Source organism: Halyomorpha halys, unplaced genomic scaffold (assembly GCF_000696795.3).
Source record: "Halyomorpha halys isolate HHAL.00 unplaced genomic scaffold, Hhal_1.1 Scaffold100.1, whole genome shotgun sequence".
In the NCBI taxonomy this organism is placed as follows: domain Eukaryota; kingdom Metazoa; phylum Arthropoda; class Insecta; order Hemiptera; family Pentatomidae; genus Halyomorpha; species Halyomorpha halys.
In genome coordinates, this window is record NW_027112088.1 from 865,889 (window position 1) to 885,435 (window position 19,547).

Sequence of the window (19,547 nt, forward strand, 5' to 3'; positions counted from 1 at the left end):
TAATACTACAATGTTACCTGATATAAATAATTCAAATCAATATCAATTTTTAGCATCTATTCAACATATTTCCTGAAAAAATATATAAAGTTCTTCAATACTGAAAATAAGGTAGAAATGGTAGAAAAAGATTAATTTAACAACAATGTAACTAAATTTTAATTCCTTGATAACAATAATTATAATCACAATTAAATAAATACAATACTCTTAAAATTGTTTAACACATCTAACAAGAAAGCTAACAACCATTATGACTAGATAAATTTCAATAGACAAAATTAATTGACAATAACAAAAATAAATACAAACAACATAATTAATGATAAAAAAAGAAAATAAAAACATATAAATGCCTTGCTAAGTAAATTAGGCTAATTAACCTATAATATATGTATTATTGCAATAAAATAACAATAAATTCAATGATTCCTCACTGAAGAACTCTTAATTTGTCGTTATATAAAATTTAAACTAATAATTATAATTTGATGTTTTGGTTTGTTCTTCTATAAATTTAAATGGTTTTGATAAACTTAGAGAACATATTCTTACCAAGAATCACATCTTCTTATGTAATGTTCCTAATCCCTTGCCCTTTTCAACCACCTAGCTTTATAACATTACCCTGATCTATTAAATGTTCCATTAAAAAAGTCTTTAGTATATACAATATATATCCTTGAGTAATATTTGTATTAATTTTAATAATTAAAAAAAAAAATTCTACCATTTGAAAGCAGACAAAATCAATGAAATAAACATTTTCATAACATATATATTTCATTTATGTGATGGGTACCAAACATTATAACAAGACAAAATATATAAAGGTATATTATTGGGGAAAAAGTGATAAGAACTATCAAATAAAAGTGAGGCTGGCCAGTGTTGGGCAAAAAGTTGTTACAATATTGTTTGAATGTTATTAATAATTGAGAAATCTAGCTTTAAAATAGGAATTGTACTTTGAGACCATTATTAAAATTACTAATAATTTGAATTACATTTCTCCAGTTTCAAATTACAGTAATGGTAATTGGAATTACTTTTTTAACAACACCGGAGCTGGCCTTATTCACTGTTGGACAGTAAACGTCCAGATCATGCAGGTGTTTATAATCTATGAAAATATCAGATAAAACTTGTCAACCTTATGAATTAGTTTTCCACTGGTAGTCTGTGTGAGAGCCTCGTGAAGATAAGACAGAACATATTTTGTGAGGATTTAATGCTAGAACTGTTTTATAATTTGTCTATCCCGAGTTTTGAGTATTAGTTGAAATAATTCAATAAGTAAACGAAATATAATAAAGCCTCAAAATACATTTTTAACCAACCTGATTTTCAAAAAATTTTCATGGAGATTAATTTTTCCCAAGTTGGGGATGAGGATGGTCTGCGCATGGTTCAAATTCATGTCTTAGTGGTGTACAGATTTCTAGGGATTTGAAACCACTGACCCACTGGGTCCCAAACTCCTCTCTAATCATCACATTATGGAGTTCAAATTAATCAGCTATAAAACATTACAAATTTGTTCCATTCCAACTTATACTGGTTGCACTATTATATTTGACTTTTTTTTTGCCGTAAAAAACGTTTTCCTAAGGAGAGGTATCAGAAGCCAATAGAAAATAAAGCAAAATAAATTTATAATAAGATTCTATATAAAAATATATTTTCAGTGAGTTTTAGATATATTATGTGATTTAAGATGCCTATTGTAATTTGTTTTCCATTTAAAAGATTTACTGCATAATGTACAATTAAACTTAGGAGTTTTGTTATGAACGCTAAGATGATCTTTCAAGTGTGACCTGACAGAGAAGGCTTTACCACAAATGGTACACGAGAAAGGTTTATCTCCAGTATGACCTCGAATGTGGTTTGTTAAATTGCTCTTTTCAGCAAAGGATTTACCACAATGTGGGCAAGGATATGGTCTTTCTCCAGTGTGAACAATATTATGACGTCCTAGTTTTGATTTTGAGCTAAATGACTTATTACATGTAGGACATACAAATGTTAGCGAATGGATACGTTTGTGAGCATTGAGATCCCATCTCAGAGCATAAGCTTTATCACATTTGTCACACTTAAATGGCTTGATTGAAGTATGACGAGACATATGAGACTTCAGACGTGTTTGACGGGAAAAACTATGTCCACAAACAGAACACTGAAAATTTTTCTTATCCTTGTAATATCTAAAAAAGTAAAAATTATAATTTATAAGTGAATGATTACCAAAATTTAAACTTGATAAGTGAAATTTAAAGTTTATTCTAGAGATAAGAAAGCAGATAGATCTACAATGGGTCAAAAAGGACTTTTTAAACTACATTATTTCTTTTATAGCTCCAGTTTCTAAAATATTAAAATAATTTTTCAAATTAAATAAATTTTAAGTCAGTATTCTATTTATATGGAACTAATTTATAAACTATATCTATATATCTAATTTATATACTTAGGAACAAGAACTAAACTTAATTTTTTATAAGAGTGGCTTACAGTTTTTAAGGCTCACTCAAAAAGCAGCCATATAATGATTTGAAAATAAGTAGAACTTTTATAAATATGTGAATATCAAAGGTTATAGAAGCATTAGCACAGCTGAAATTACATAGTTTAAAAGTTAATTTTTATGAGTTTTAGTTTTTATGTTGGCACCACAAAACTACATGGATACGGCAAACATACCAATACATTTATTGATATATATATATGCATTTGAAAAAAAAAACATAAAACCATGTTGAATAAATCACTTGCTCACCTTTTTGAATCAAGTTTAATTCTTTTTAACATAAATAAAATATAATAAGATTTAGTACTCAAATGCTTGAAGAACAGACTAACAAGAGATTAGGCTATGGTGGCTCATATATTGACAGGTAGGTATATCGTGGTAAATTAAGTAGTTCATATGCAAAAAAATTAACGATTTGGTTAATTTGTCGGCAAAAAGTCCATCTAACTTTACCCATCATCATCTTTTTATTTCATAATTTTAAGGTCATTAAATACACATTAAACTCTAAATCAAATCGTGAATTTCTTTATATGCAATCTATTCTATTCACCATAACCATCTGATGGTGAGCTATAAATAATCATCTATTACCTTAATTATGATTTATTAAAACTTATAGAAGTAATAATTACTTATAAAAGTTAAATCGGGGACGGGGTGACAGTAGCAGCATTGTAACGCGCCTCTCTGCCAACCCAAAGGTTGGGAGTTCGAGTTCCCAGCCCTATCCAGGATTTTTTCAAGCATATAATTATACAAAACTCACTCACAGCCTCCTCCCAGGGCATTTTTGAGGCCCATTAACCAAGGGGTAGCACTCACAAACATAGGCATAGGAGTGACGAACCCACCCAATGAAAACCACATCATGAAATGCGCGATGTATTTCCTAAGTTCATCATGTGAGGCCTTGGACCTCCACGGTCTGTCGCGCCAATAATAATAATAAATAAAAGTTAAATCTGTAATCTGAGTGATTCCGCAATGTGACCTTTCGTAGTCAGAGATATTTTAGTCCAGAGGTTCCTAACCTTTTTTAGGTGACAGAACCCTTTTGCTGGAATCAGGAAAATGGCAGAATTCTTTTGCTAGAAGTAGAATAAGGCACAACCCTTTTACTAGAAGAAAGAAAATGGTGGAACCCCTACATTATCATTTGATACAAATAAACTAAACTGCCATTTTAGTAAAAGCTAAGGAAGGTCCTAACCTATACCTACATAACACCTGAGCAAAATTTGAAAAACAGTCTGAGATAATAACGATCAAAATTATGTTGAGTTTACATAGGATGATCCATTCCTGAATTATTTTGTGGAGTCTCTGTGTTCTGTAAACCCCGGTTGGGAAACACTGCTCTAGCCAATAGAACAACCATCATAAAATATAACTAATTATTTATACAGGATTGGCTGTATTTCTGTATTCGAATGAGATGGTCTGAGCTGTGGTCAAGAAAGATAATTTCAACTATTTATTAAAAACCAACATTTCGATCCACATTGTAGTTCAGGTCTCCATCAGGGCTAAAATAAAAAGATACAGAGTAGGTAAAGCTGATATAACAGTATAAATATGACATGTAAATAAAACAGATATAAACGTATTGGTATAAAAATACATCTATAAATGTCTTTTTATAACTTTATCATTACATTTATATTGTTCACATATCACTTTTATATTCTTACCTTAGCTTTATCTACTTTGTATCTTTTTATTTTAGCCATGATGAAGACCTGGAGGGTGGGTCAAAACGTTGGCTACAAATAATAGTAGAAACTATTTCTTAATTATCATTCTTGACTACAACCTAGACCAGTTCCTTCTAATAATATATAATCCTATGAAAATTACTAACTAGTACTATCATTATTAATTAAAAAAACAGATACCTCACAGCAAAATGTATAAGCTTACTTATTTGATGAAGTTCCTTTATTATCCTGTTGATTATCTTTGAGTTGAGAGTTAATAGAATAAGATGAAGGATTACTACATGATTTTTCTTGATTATCGAAGTGTAGGTTCAGTTTCTTCTGTGTAATATCTATATTATCATTTTTCATTTCTGAAGCAGTTTTATTTTCTTTGTATTTTAGTTCTACCTTTACGACAAAGTCTCTAACAGAAGCATCACAAAGAACTGGGTCTAATTTGCTTAACACAATGACACCTTCATTGTTTTGTAATGCACTTTTTTTCTGGATTTTTGAAGCTTCTTCTGCCCAAGAAGAATTAGTTAAAGTGTTATTCAGAAAAGATGATTTTAATAGATTCTCCTGAAAACACATCAATGTAACAGTATGCATCAAATCCAACTTTAGATGTTATGAATAAGTACTAAGTAATGTAGACAAATCATCAACAAAATGTTCCAAAATAAATTAGTTTTAATAAATGAGGAGAAGATGGTTGGAGGTGCGGTCAATGAAAAACACAAATATATATTTTTAATTCTTCCTATCACCTTTTCTTACACATTTGCCGTCCCCCACCTATATCACGTTTCCTCTTCATCTTCCGGTACTTCGTTATTCGGTAATTCTTTGGTTTGTATATATTTTTAACTCTTCCTATCACCTTTTGTCATCACCCTCTCACACGCTTTCTTCTTCTAAAATTTTTCTACTTTTTATTTTCACCCTCCCGTAACGTTTTCTTTATAAAAAACACTTAGTCATTGCTGTAACGGCTTTTTTAATTCTGAGTTTGACCACCATTTGCGCTGTAACCATTATTAGGCGCTCGATCTTCCAGCGAACAGGTTCGTTTTTATTCTTCTTTTTTGTTTTCTTTCCCCTTTCTTTATTTTACTCTTTCCCCTTATTTTCTCCATTTTCCTTACCCGCGTTATAAGTTTTGTACACTATACTTATAATTTGCCTCTTTATCATCTATTATTGTTACATATATTTTCTACCTCTCAATTTTCATTTTCTTTTCATATTTAAATTTTTAATTAATAATAACTAATATGTTCATACTTCTTTGCATTATATAACTTTATTTTTATTTCATTTCCTTAAGTAAGTTATTATACACGCTTTTTCAATTACCTATGTATACATTTTATTTCCCACTTCTCTCATCGCTTCATTTTATTAATTCTATTTTGTAAAATTATTCATTGTATGTGTAAAATTATTCTGTTTATACTTTCTTTTTATATTTTTTTATTTTTCTATACTTACTGTGGTTGTTATCTTGTTTTGTTTTTAGTCCTGAAGAAGGCTAGAAACTCTAGCCGAAACGTCGGCACATTAAAATAAGTTAATCATACTTATTTGTGTTTTTCATTGACCGCACCCCCAACCATCTTCTCCTCATTTATCATCCACGGTCAACTATCTCTCATAATTATAATTTTAATAAATTATAAAATATAAATAAACATATTTATCAGCATAATAAAATTATTCAGTGAGCTGTAATAAATACATTAGACATAAGATATAGTACTGTACTGTAGTACATACAAGTGAAATCTCTTCAGATGATTTAAGTGCAATTTTCTAACTGTAGGCTGTTTCAAATGATTCATAATTACAGTGTATATATCTTAATAAGTATACATTAGCTTTAATGAGAAGGATATTATTGTGTCAGCTACAGATTTAAAATTAAATTACCAGTATGTCATTGAATACAATGGTCTCACCATTTTATGACCAATATTTACTAAGTTGTAAGAATTATGATATCATAAGTGTCAAAATATATTTAGATTTTCCAAATTTGAAGGTTAAAGATAACATATTTGGCAAACCTCAGCATTCTTATGGGTGAAGAGGAAATTTAATGGAAATCTGAAGGAACTTGAAATGTTAACTGAATTTTCAGTTTTACCATATGTCATGCTCATTCAAAAGGGAAAATTAAGGTAGGGAATAGGAAAAGGAATAATCATAAAATATGATCTGATGACCACATAGCTAGGAATCTTTTAAGTACATATTTTAATGTTCTATAAAATACTAATAGTCTTAGGCCTCATTTCACTTACAATTATAAAGGAACAGGATATTTGTTATCAGATAAAATGTATAAATTTCCAGTCATCATAACAAAGTTTTCTCAAAAAATACATCATTTCTCTAAAATCCTTCCAATATAAAAAATAAAGTGAGTTTTCAAATATTGGATGGATATTCATAATAATAACATATATTGACAATTGGATGGATTCATATTATAATAATTGAGATCAATAAGAATACTTATTTGTTTATAAAATCAGAAAAAAATAAGCCATCATAAAGTAAATGAATTATTTTTTATACAATCATAGATTAAAATTATTAATCAATATAAACCTCATCTTCAAACTGCTTTAAATAGGTGTCAAATTTGTACTGAGATTCCACACATACTTGAAGAAACTCATTAAACATATTGAGCTTTGTAATACAGTCAAGACAAATTTGCTGAGGTTTGAAATCTCCCTTATTAATCTGTAATAGAAAATCGAAATTTTAATGAGTTTTTGTCCTAAAGGTGGATAATGACTACTTAGTATATTACAATTATAAGCAATCAATAATTCTAAATGACTTAAGTAACGAAACATTAAGTTAATAAAAATATTATAATAACAAACTGAACGTTTTTATAATCTATAGTAAAGTTATAATAGAGAAACATTTTGTTCTCTTACCTCCAGTTCAGGAAAACACTGTTTGATCTTCAAATCAATCTTACTCCCCGAATTATCAAAAATCGGTAACAATTTATCTCTAATTAAAGAACATAAGCGACAAACATTCAACTTGAATAACTGCCTATCTTGTGAATATTCTGCCGAAATGCTCATCTTTACGGCCTTTAAACTGTAACTACATGTAAACAAACTGTTAGTAAACAACTTTTAAACACAATGATATACCAAAGAGATCAACCCCAGAGAGATACCAAGATTCTAATTATTTGTACTTAAGTATCTAGTATTATTTAAAGTATTTTGACTTGTAAGTCTATATATGCGGAAAGGTTTGTATGAGAAAGCCAACAAATGTAAAGAAATAAGTTATCAGATAAATCAGTTTCCGTCGTCATAAGAATAAGAATCCGTCGTCATAATATGACTATGTTCTGCTGGTCGTTGGGGGGAGGTAACTCAAACGCCTGTCATGACGATGGGTTCTTATGATGACGGATTCTCGATTATAGTAACGAATTCTGAAACGTTATTTTCCTTAACGATTATTCGGTTTTCTATAGTCCTTTCTCAAAAAATCGTAAAAAAATTGTAATTTGCGCCCGGAGAAGACGTAGAAAAGATTACTAACTAGACTTTACTACCATAAGAAACTACATTCACCATAAATATTTTTTCTTCGAATTTTAATAGTTTAATTTCGAAAATTTCCAGGATACTTTTCCCGAAAAGAGTGTCAATTGAGTCTTGAACACCCTGTGTACCTTTTTTTTAATAGTCACAAATCAAAGCAATTATAAAAAAAACACAGCCACAGACAGATGCGTGTACGTATTGATTGAGGATTGTAATTTTAAATCTGTAACTGCTGAAGAACACAAGTCCCACAGATATTTTTTGGGTTAATATCACCAAAAATTCGCAAAGCCAGCGCATCCTTGAAGAAATAAAAACGTTAAACTGGCTCCTTATAATTATATTTATGGCCCTAATGACCTTTATTATTTAAGAACACCCAATCCCAGTACTGACAGCCCACTGCCACATGTAGACTTGACAATTAACTGTTGTATCTTGTGCCTTTCTTACAGCAACTTTATCCATGACCATTCTACAAATTTGGTGCTATTTAGCTATTAAACTTTTTTTTCCCCGAACATTAAAGTAGATTGATTCAATTTTCTAAAATATTTTTATTGCCTTCAGGGAATGTTTTTTCATAATAGTCTGAAGCAGGCAGTCACTTAGTATCATATCAAGTTTTATTCTAAGGATTAACAAGATGAGTTAAGGACCAATAAAACGAAATAAATCGCTATATTAATTATAATAAAAAGTTTTTATATAGTAATGGTCTGAAGTATTAACATTTTTATCACAAACGATGTTAAAAACAATTTGGACCTCAAAAAAAAAAAACCTGTCCTGCTTAAAAATAGGTGAAAAATTCTCCTATTTTCAATATCATCTTATCAATTCTGGGAAAAAAGAGTATAAAGGAGATAGTAAGCATACAGGAAAAGTGAAGCCAAAAAGGCTTACAATGAACTCCTGGGAAGTGGCCAGATAAACAGCTTTTCTTTCAGTTTAGATTACAATGGTGGATATACCTTGGGCATTAACCTCATCTCTGAGGGCATGGTCAATTTTCCTCTTTCCCTTTGAAGGGGAGTAGAGTATGCCATCCCCTTGTGTCTATTATCACAGTAAAAACCAGAATATAATATAATATCTATTGTCAAAAACAAAACTTCATTTTGAACATATTATACACATATAAACATATTACCTGTTTAATCAAGATCTAAAGGAACTAACAAAAGACTTTATAACATTTATTTTATATAGGAAAACTGACTTTAAAAAACATTAAAAAGGAAAACTACCAAACTGGCAAGTGGAACTTCTTTATATCAAATGCTCATTCACTTCAATTTTAGTGAGAAATGAAGACACTAATCTGTTTTTTAAGAAAAAATTGTATGTATTCTTAATTAATTTCACAAATATCAGTGTCCAGAACTACCAATTGAGAATCCCCTTGTCAAAGCTAAGGGACATTATACATAATAATGAAAGAAAATAAATATGTCTCTCTCCATCTATAGAAAAATTCAGTCATTAGATTATCCTGTCATAGACCATGATGCTTATCCATCAACAGGTAGAGTGATGGTGTCAAATTAGGTTAATCTTCAAAGGTGTCAAATTAGGTTAATCTTCAAAGGTGTCAAATTAGGTTAATCTTCAAAGGGTCTTCAAAGTCTTACCTGCATATTTAGTACAATAAACAAATTTCAGTGCGGGGAAAAGATTATAGAATCAACCTATTAGGGATAAGCCTTTTCCTAGCTCTGATTTCTAACTAAAAGTCTCTTTTGCCAAATTCTGATTGATAAAAATTGACCTCAAAGTAGTCTTGCAAACGTCATAAAAAATGAATAATGTTTTACTCTCCATCACTAACTTAATCAAAAGAACTACTTGCATTGAATTTACCTATATAGTCATGACAGAGGATATAGCAAATGCTTTTTACTCTTTAGAGCAAGTATAAGAAACTGAACCCAGAAGTTGAGAATCCAATACTTTATGGAATAAATAAATAAATAAAATAAGAATTAAAAAAGCAATCCATAACAGGTAATTAATCAAAATTAAAATGAATATAGACTCAAATTTTTGTCATTTTCAAATAAATATCTTAAAGTATTCTTCCATTGCATATATAAATAATTTAAAAAAATTATAGTTAAAGTAAATTTTACTACATGAAATATTGTGACTTAACTGAATAATTAAATTATACCAGCATATAATTCTTAAAAACAGAGACCTAAAGTAAACAACCTGGTACAACTCACAAAAAATAAGATTGCAACGTCTGTTAATCATATTCAAAAATCATTAGAGCGAATGCCATATTTAAATACAAGCTATTGATTGTCTAATAACATGAAATGGAAGTTATGGTGCCATTTAAATAAAGTAGATTAAAGAGAAGTATGTGTATATTTTACATTTTTTAAATATATATATATATATAAACATGATTAATTTAATGCTTTCTTCTTCCCTTTTTTTTGTGTCGACCATGGCGTCTTTGCTTTCTTTCCAACTGTTCTCTAGCTTTAGCTATCTGTTCTGGCTTCTTTAATTCCAACTTCTTTTTCATTTCAAGTTTTAAATTATGATTGGCCCAACGAGTATGTGGCACTTTACGTTTAACTAAAAAAAAAAATTAATAAATTATGATACTTTAGACAAATTTACAGACAGAGCAGGGCTATATCATGCAAAGAAAATTAAAATAATAATATCTATATAATTTGCAAAATAATATTATTTCTAATTTTCACTTTTGCTACCGCTACTGAAAGTAACTGAAAATCATTCAAAGCAAGTTATGCACGACAAGAAAGTTTGTTTTGGATTCTGGCTTAAAATTTTTAAATTATATTAAAATTCTTGATTGGTTAGCAGTGAAGATACCCTTATCTACAGGAAGGTATAACAAAGTTTTCAACAGATTTTTATGGAGTTTTGGCAAATGATTTGGTGGCATGATTATCTTGAATGGGTGAAAATATCTTGTAGCTTCTTTTTTTTCTTTTAAATAAGATTTTGCCTATGTTCAAAATTCGACACTCTTTGTACAATAGCTAAAAAACATTTTTTATTTAGACTGTAAATATATCTCTCCAGTAGAGAGATTATAACACCCATAACAATCTAGCATACGGATTAGAAGGGAATTTCTCCTCACCCCCAAATTTAACCTTCAAACATTCACTAATAATGAGTAGAACAGTATTGGAAAAAAAAAATCTGGTGCAGTGCGTGCATCACACCAACTTTCACTAACCCCCCTACTTAGGGCCTCCAAACATTGAGTAGATTGGTGGATCCGCATACAAGTTATCGCTATTTTAGTGATTTTTTAATAAAAAATTCGATTTATAGAATTTCAGTTTTCAGGGGGACTTCAAATATTTTTTGAACGGAAAAAATTTAATTTTCAAACCGAGACTTTACCATCTTCAGAAATGGAGATGAAATGGCAATTACATATCTATTACAAAACAAATTACATCAAACCAAATTTTGTTTAAGCAGCAAAATAAAAACAAAAATATATTATTATTTTATAGGTGATCCAAATAAAAGCTTTATCAGTTCTTTATTGGGTAACTTGGAATTTCAACATTATTTGACCAGCAAAATCAAAAATTATAAGTAATAAAAAAAAAAATACTGACTATTTTGGACAGGTCCTTGATCTTCTTCTTGTTCCTCTTCTATCCTCGAGAGTGTTTTGGTCTTCTCTAACCAGCCAGCATAACGTCCTGATTTATAGGATGCAGGGATCCAAGCACCTGACTCTGACTTTATTTTTCCCTCTTTCTTCTGCCCCCCAACTGTAACGATTCGTTTTTTCTTCTTATCCCATACCTTCCTTTGCTTAGTTGCACCCAACATACCAGCTTCAGTATCACCAGTCAGATCCACTCCAACTGCATTAGCCTCTCTGGTGAAATTATTAACTGCAAGCCTGCAAAAATTTGAGAGCTCTAAATGAAAATATATAGGAGACAGTTTTATGATTATAAAAATGTAACAATTTAATCAAAGGTGCTGTTTTTTTTTTCATAATTGTTTTAATCAAGAATTTATAAAACAATATTTATATATTTTTAAGGTTAAGTTCATAAATATTTAATTTTTTATTTTATAATGATGAAGTTTTTACTCACAAAGAAGAAGAGTTTTACATGATTCTTAAACAACACATAGTACAAGAGCCGGGAAGAAAAAAGGCAGTTATCTCACCCCAATTTTTGATTACTTTAATGAAAACTAGATATAATTACTAGTCAAAATTGACGAGTCTGCCAAGTATAGGTAGGGGGAATAAAAAATGGCAGCTGTTTCAAAACCTTGAAAAACATTAATTTTTCATTCGGAGCTTTATATCTTAAAAACTAACAACAACACTAGAAAATCTAAGAGAACATTATTTAAAGAAGAGTAAATTTGCTAAAATATTAGCCCTAAAAGAGCTATTTAAGTCCAACAGTTCTCGAGATATAGCTTTTTAAAAATCTACTGAAAAATTAGTAGTAAGTTAATTTATTTTGAGAAATCTATATCTCAGGAACTATGTGATGCACAGATGTCTATTAGCACTCAAATTAAAGCTAGTTTAATGGACTATAAAGAAGTTTCTGATCTTTACCTTCGTAGGATAACAGTTTTCATGATATTTGCTAAAATAAATTGATGTATAGTTGTTCGGACAATAAGTTTGATATATGAAAAACTTCATTTCAGAAACCATTTGATGTACAGATGTCTGCCAGCGCTCAAATTAAAGCTAGTTAAATTTACTACAAAATAGTTAATTATGTTTATCTTTGTAGGAGTAGTAGTTTTTATGATATTTGACAAAATAAACTCACAAAATGTTAATTTCTAGTTGTTCGTATAAAATTTTGGTTTTTGAAAAAATATATCTCTAGATCCATAAGACGCACATATGTCTGCCAACACTCAAAATAAAGGAAATTTAACTTACTATAAAGTAGTTTATGACACTTATCTTCGTAGGGGTAGTGGTTTTTATGACATTCACATATGAATATAGATTTGGCAAATGAAAATTTGTCCGAACAACTATAAATCAATTTATTTGAGCAAATTTCATGTAAACTATTACTCCTGCGAATATAAACATCATAAACCATTTTATAGCTCATTAAACTAGCTTTAATTTGAGTGCTAATAGACATCTGTACGTCAAATAGTTTTTGAGATATAAATTTTTCAAAATAAATTCACTAACTACTGATCTTTCAGGATGTCCCATACAACATTTTTCGGAAATGTTGCTTTTTAAAAAGCTATATCTCGAGAACTATTTAATGTAAATAACTCTATTAGGGCTCATATTTTAGCAAATTTACTATTCTTTAAATGACATTCTCTTAGGTTTTCTTGTGTTGTTCCTACTTTTTAAAATATAGAGCTCCGAATGAAAAAATTTTTTTTTATCAGTTTGAAGCAGCCACCATTTTTTATTCCTCCTATCTATACTTGGCAGACTCATCAATTTTTGCTATCAATTATACATAGTTTTCATTAAAGTAATAAAAAATTAGGGTGAGATGACTGCCTTTTTTCTCCTCTTGGGCTCTTGTACTAACATACTTCCCTCATTTTTTACTGATGGTTTAGGGGTTTAAACGAATGCCATGCTTGTATTTGGCCACAGACTGGTGGCATACATGTATGCCACGGGACTAGCCTGATTCTAACTAGGTTTAGGGGACACGTTGGAGGTACCGTTAGCTGTGATAAGTTGAAATAAATTACCTCACCATCACAAAGGTTTGGGCTTAAAAAAGATGAAGATGTTTCTAGTTTAGATTCTATATTAAAGTGAAATATAATAGTGAAGATAGTTATGAACTTTCCTAAAAAAAAACACTTTTCTGTGATTCCTTTGAAAACAAATAAGTTAACAATTTTGAGACTTTCAATTATATTTAACTTAATTACATAATTTTGGCTGGTAAGTAACAGCAGTAATAGTAACAATAAAACTGGATGAAATAGAAAACTAATTTAAATTAGTCTGATTCTTCAAACACAAGTTAAGTTTTTAAGGGCGAAAATTATGGCTTCTAACTCATTTGGACAAACTTTTAACCATAATGTTTGGCAATATTTATTGACTAATAGTAAATTATTCATTAATGCATTATTTGACAAAAAAAGTAATTGTTAACAGATTGGAACAAAAAAAATATTCTTGGGTCAGTCTATAAAATCATTACAATTTAGCTGTTATTTAATGAACTAAGGCACAAAAAATAAACACTGTATCTTATATAAATGGCGCACAGTATTCATTTTGCAATACTAACAAATTAATGTTTAAGAAGTTTAGAATAAATGAGAATGAAGAAATAATTTCAGTATTTTAATTATTATTTCATAAATTTAAGGTATCCAGTAGATGATTAGGCAAGCATGTGTACAATAAGTAGAGGAAATTAAGGACAAAAGAGCATAGCCAGTAATTAAATAAACTACTGTTTGAAAAAGAGTGAACAAACTGCTAAGGACACTTAAGTCAATATCATCTTTTTACTCCAGTTAAGTGAAACCTGTCAACCATCTGGAGGTACCTTATATATAGTGACCAAAACTATTTATAATAATTAGTAATTGTCATTTTAAATTCAGGATATTAAAACGATCTAACATCTAAAAGATTTGTCTGAGGTTATTTATATAGGGGACTGAAACAGGTCCTAAAAGACCAGCTGACCCTTAATAGTCATAATCCAGATGGTTTTGATTCAATTATTTGAAATAAACATCGGTAGGAAATTTAATGCTAAATCAACCACTAATGAACTGGCTATCAATTATGGCAGCATGTAGTAAGAAGGGAAATATGTACCAAAACACACCAGTACAGAGGTAATTTCCAGAAATATGAATAATAATCTATCAAAGTATTTAAAACAACAATGAACTTACTCTTTTTCAATGACTTGGTCTGATGGCTTATAGGGTATGAAATTCTCTTTATCAATGGTACATTGTTTTTTACAGTTTCCAAGAAAAGGTTCCTTTTTCCGTTTTCCAGAAATAACCTGACTGAATGTTGTTGCAATATCATCATTTCCACTAAGCTCTAAATTTATCTCTGGTTTCTCAGATGAAGCTACAAAAAATAAAAATAAACCACTTATATCATTCAGTTCTTAGGTATATCATTATGGGAACAAACAATTTTATATTTTATAAAAAATAAAATATGACAATTTTAAATATCTAATACAATTATGTTTTCACTAGTTCACTTAATATGCATTCAGATTAAAATGAAACTTACTATAATGAACAAAATTGTTCATTAAAAACTACAAAATACTTTATTTTAAAATTTAATAAAACTTAAGTTTTGTTTTTACTACTTAACCAAATACGTGGATTAAAATAATAAAAATTCATAAATTTATTTACAAAATTTTATCTATTCTAAACAACAAATCAATAATTTGTAAAGCAACACAATTTTCTGTGCAATTATTTTGTAGAGACTATAACTCAACCATTATGAAAAGAAAAGACCAATTCATTATTAATTTTAGACTGTTAATCGAATAATCACAGACACTATTATAGCGTTGAAAGCAATTATCAACTAATATGGTCAATTTAAAACATACAATTAACAAAATTATTTTGGAAGTAGGTAAAAGAATATAAAAAAAAGTACTAATTAAGAAGAAAAAATTGTAAGATCTTAGAAAAAAATAATTTAGAATATCAATTATAAATCTGTAAACTAAACAAACCCCTTGGAAGAGTTAAGGGCTATTAAATCAGAAGTCATACCAATGTTTATTGGTAATAAGAGAATGGTTTTAGTTATGGGTTTACTACTTTCATTCAAGGAAAATTACCAGATCTGTTTTTTATATACAAGGTATATAGAGTAAGAGATGTGATTTAGTTTGCTGTAAAATAGTACACTACGTCTGTGAGTATTAAGAAAATAATAAATGAACTTAATTTAACACAATAAGTTTTTTAAAAAAATACAGAAAAAAGTAATAACATATCAAATACCTTTTTTAGACTCAAGTATTTCTTGAACTTTCTGATGAAAGGATACAATGTTATTTTTATGCTTTCGACGTGTTGCTTTCATAACAGTATATAGTTCAGAATTTGATGAAACGCCAATCTCAAACACTGTCTAAAATAAAAGTAAAATAATTTTATAATCAATAGATACAATAGAGTACTTCAAAGTTTGTTTTGGGTTTAATCTCCTTATGTACCTACTCCTACTAAAGCAGGAGGGACAGGTTGTCCAACAGGTAACCAATCTATTCTAGTCAGGGAGGGAAGGTTAAGATTCATTCAGTGGGATTATCACAAAATATATTTCAACCAATTTAGGGTGGATGTGATCTTTTCTAAAGGTATGATATTTAATAATAAAATATTAATTATTAATTAAATGATCGGCTAGTGATAGCAAATGATTGTTTTAAATCAAACTTTCCATGAAAAATTATCATAGAATGAAACACAAAGTAATTTTATCTCATGATAATACATCATCACACACAGCAAAACTGTTAAAGAAAATGATAAAGGGATTATGTTGGGAAATGCATCCACTGTACTAACTCACCAGACTTGGTTTCATCTGATTATTACTTATTTGTATCAGTCTGGTTCACACTTGCTTAACAGCCCATCACATACAAAAATGACAATGTCACAAAAGAAGAGCAGTTTTTTTGGTGTGACATCCAGAAATTTTCTGAGATAGGAAAACTATATAGCTAGTGATGAACAATACTTTCAATAAAGCATTTTTTTTCATTTTCAAACAGTGAAAGTGTATTTTCTATAAACAAAATTCTGGTTTCATGTTTGCACACAGATATGAAGTCATTAATAGCATGTTATAGATTTTTCAAATTCCCCTCATTGAACTTCAATCATGAAAATTATATTTCTAACTACTAATCTTATCACTCATAGTTAAAAGATAACTCTCTCGCCAATCTGAGAGACAGCTAGAGGAGGTAACCAAATCAGTAACTCGAGAAGATGAGAAAAATTAAGTAATTAATATTTACCCCATTCGGTCGGTAATTTTTGATGCCGGCTAAAAGCTGACTCTTTCCAGCAACTTCTTTTCCTTCAAATAGAGAACTGTCCCCGATATGCAAAAGTGAAACTTCCTTTGCTCGTCTCACACTTTCCATTGATGCACCACTTCTGCATTGAATGTAGCGTTTATAAGCATTCTCGCTAACTTTTCTCAAGCTTTCCTGGAAAAATAATAATAAAGGTTACAAGGGAATTTATTTAAATAAATAAAAGAGCTTTTTTTAAATTAAAGAGAAAATTGATTTTTCTATAACTTGTAATATAAATTTATACATTGCCAATCAATTCCTAATATTTAATATAATTTAAAATTTAAATCAATTTTAGTAAATAAAGACATTTATAAATGATGAAATTTGATTACCATATTTGCCAGAATATAAGTTGAACTGCCCATTTGGAAAATGATATTCAAGGAGAAAATTTGTGGGGGTACTAAACTACTAACAAGAAATCAATTTTCAAATTTAATAAAAATATCTCAAAAAGAAAGAAATGTGGTCAAATTAGGTATTAATTCTATTTATCTAATTAATACCTAATTTAACCACATTTCTTTCTTTTTGAGATATGTATATTAAATTTGAAAATTATATCATATATCATAAAAATATATGATGAAGCTTTTAAATAAGAGGATACATTTTTGTATCTACTTAAATTTACCTAAGTAGGTTAGAATTCTCAATTCTTAATTCTATGTACCATTTATATCAGCTATTCTTCTATTTTCATTCCATATAACTAGCGCGAGGATTCTATGTAAATATTAATTTTTTTCAGACAGAGATTTAGTCTGAATTTCTAGAGAGAAATTTATTGATTTCATTGGCTGAAAAGGACCTCTTTATAACCATCCCTAACCAAGCCAAGTGAAAATTTTGAATGAAAATTACCCTGAACTGATCCTGCCTCCTCAGCAAGTTGTCAGGAGATGTTGAAGTTGGTTGGAGGTTACTGAGTACTATTTCAAGAATTTTGATAAAATAAAGGATATTGCAAGACTAGATGGTGAGTCAGCTGCAGCTGCTTCTTAGGCTCAGAAATTGTAGGAAAAACTAATTTGGAAAATAATTGGCTTCTATCTTTGGCAATTATGCTTTAATTGTAATCACTATTCCACAACTTTAATTATAGAACTTGTCTCTATTAAAAACATAGATCTTATTAATGAAGCAATTCAAAAAATGTAAGATGCCTCATGAGAAATAGAAAATAGAACTGCAAGATGTCTTAAAAACAAATTTAGACTCTTAAAGACATTCTGCTGATTGCCGAGATCATCAGTGAAAATATCAGTTAAGTGTAAATTTTTTGAATGATAATATGGTACTAAGGCTTGAGATGACACCATTTTACACCTGAAAATTTTAAATTTACAAATCCAATTGTTTCCTCATCATGAGATTAACTTTTACAAAGTATAAATTGAAAATTTTATTGACTTTATCTATTTTACTAACTGATTTTAAAATTATTACATGAATATGTGTATATTTGCAAGAACATCCTAGCTATACTTAAAATCTTTGTTTTCTCACTCAGTTCTCAGTTGAAATATATCATTTTTATATAATATATCATCCCTGACCCTGTTCTGAAAATTATTTTTTGCATGTTCTTTCCTAAAAATGCAGGAGAGCAAGAGAACAATTTTCATTTATAATTCATTTTTATTGTATTCAATCTCCTACCATTTAAATAGAAACAAATATAAACTATGAAGTACCTTAAAAGCTCATGGTTTGGTTGAACTTAAATTATACTTATATTATATAATCCTCATACAAGTTGACTACCAATATAGGTTGATGTATTGAGACAATTTGAGAAAAAACAAACTATAGTCGGATAAATACAGTATTCATTTTACAGGTTAAAGAAAATTATTCCAGGCAGTTATAGGAGAAGTAAAGAAAATGAAATAATACCAGTTCTGAACCAGCAGAATGTGCAGCATTAAGAGAAGTAAGCTGAGGATCTAGATAGTCCAAAGGTACTCTACCCAAGCATGCATTCTTCGAATCTTTATTTCCCTCGGAATCATTACCAGCGATAAGAAGAGGACGCCCTAAGAATAACAATAAATCCAGCATGTAACATAATTCATCCCCTCCAACCAGGCAGATTGCATGTCCTTCACGTCCAGCTCGAGCGCACCGTCCTAAGAGAAGAAATAAATGTTAATTTTAATTAATTATAAAACATTTGCATAAAACTGATAAAAAAATTCAGGAAGATATAATAAATTAAGTGTTTCGGAAACATACCTACTCGATGAACAAATAATTTGACTTTAGCGGGAAAGTTGTAATTAATAACATAATCTAAATGAGGAATATCAATCCCTCTAGCAGCCACATCAGTAACAATTAAGACTTTAACCTGAGCATTCTGAAATTTGGCAACATTAATTTTTCTAGCACTAGGATGAAGGTCGGAATATATGTAGGTATTAGGGATACCATTTTCTTTCAGCACCTGTAATAAAATTTAATTTTATGAGTTCAGTATTATTTATTTATGTATTTCTAGTATTAAACACATCTGTTTTTATTACAAGATTGAAGATCCCTTATATAATTCTAATACAGCAATATCTAAGCACTCAAATAAAATAAAATTATATTTTTTTTTTTTTTA

The 19,547-nt window shown here is 29.1% G+C and overlaps 2 protein-coding genes across 2 annotated transcripts in view; both read right to left on the minus strand.

Moving 5' to 3' along the window:
- Nucleotides 1-172: 172 nt before the first annotated feature.
- LOC106677503 (zinc finger protein OZF) lies at nt 173-7,416 on the minus strand. The gene is made up of 4 exons (XM_014415479.3): nt 7,197-7,416; nt 6,856-6,993; nt 4,460-4,821; nt 173-2,210 (listed from the first exon to the last, which is right to left on the minus strand). The coding sequence occupies exons 1-4, from the start codon at nt 7,350-7,352 to the stop codon at nt 1,685-1,687; spliced, it is 1,182 nt and encodes a 393-aa protein (XP_014270965.1). The 5' UTR covers nt 7,353-7,416; the 3' UTR covers nt 173-1,684.
- Nucleotides 7,417-10,189: 2,773 nt separating this feature from the next.
- LOC106677476 (ATP-dependent RNA helicase DDX54) overlaps nt 10,190-19,547 on the minus strand; it is a 13,070-nt gene continuing 3,712 nt past the window's right edge. Inside the window, exons 7-13 of the mRNA XM_014415443.3 lie at nt 19,175-19,385; nt 18,836-19,068; nt 16,871-17,065; nt 15,843-15,972; nt 14,745-14,931; nt 11,456-11,748; nt 10,190-10,424 (exon numbers count right to left, since the gene is read on the minus strand). Coding sequence (XP_014270929.1) covers nt 10,255-10,424; nt 11,456-11,748; nt 14,745-14,931; nt 15,843-15,972; nt 16,871-17,065; nt 18,836-19,068; nt 19,175-19,385 — 1,419 coding nt within the window. The 3' untranslated portion in view covers nt 10,190-10,254. The remainder of the gene's footprint in view (nt 10,425-11,455; nt 11,749-14,744; nt 14,932-15,842; nt 15,973-16,870; nt 17,066-18,835; nt 19,069-19,174; nt 19,386-19,547) is intronic.

Excerpts from the sequence above, each read along its gene's own strand:
- LOC106677503 (XM_014415479.3), bottom strand. The coding sequence starts at position 7,352 with ATGAGCATTTCGGCAGAATATTCACAAGATAGGCAGTTATTCAAGTTG. Across the intron at positions 6,994-7,196 it reads AGTGTTTTCCTGAACTGGAG|ATTAATAAGGGAGATTTCAA; the intron begins GTAAGAGAACAA and ends TTTCTATTACAG. Across the intron at positions 2,211-4,459 it reads AAAGGAACTTCATCAAATAA|ATATTACAAGGATAAGAAAA; the intron begins GTAAGCTTATAC and ends TTACTTTTTTAG.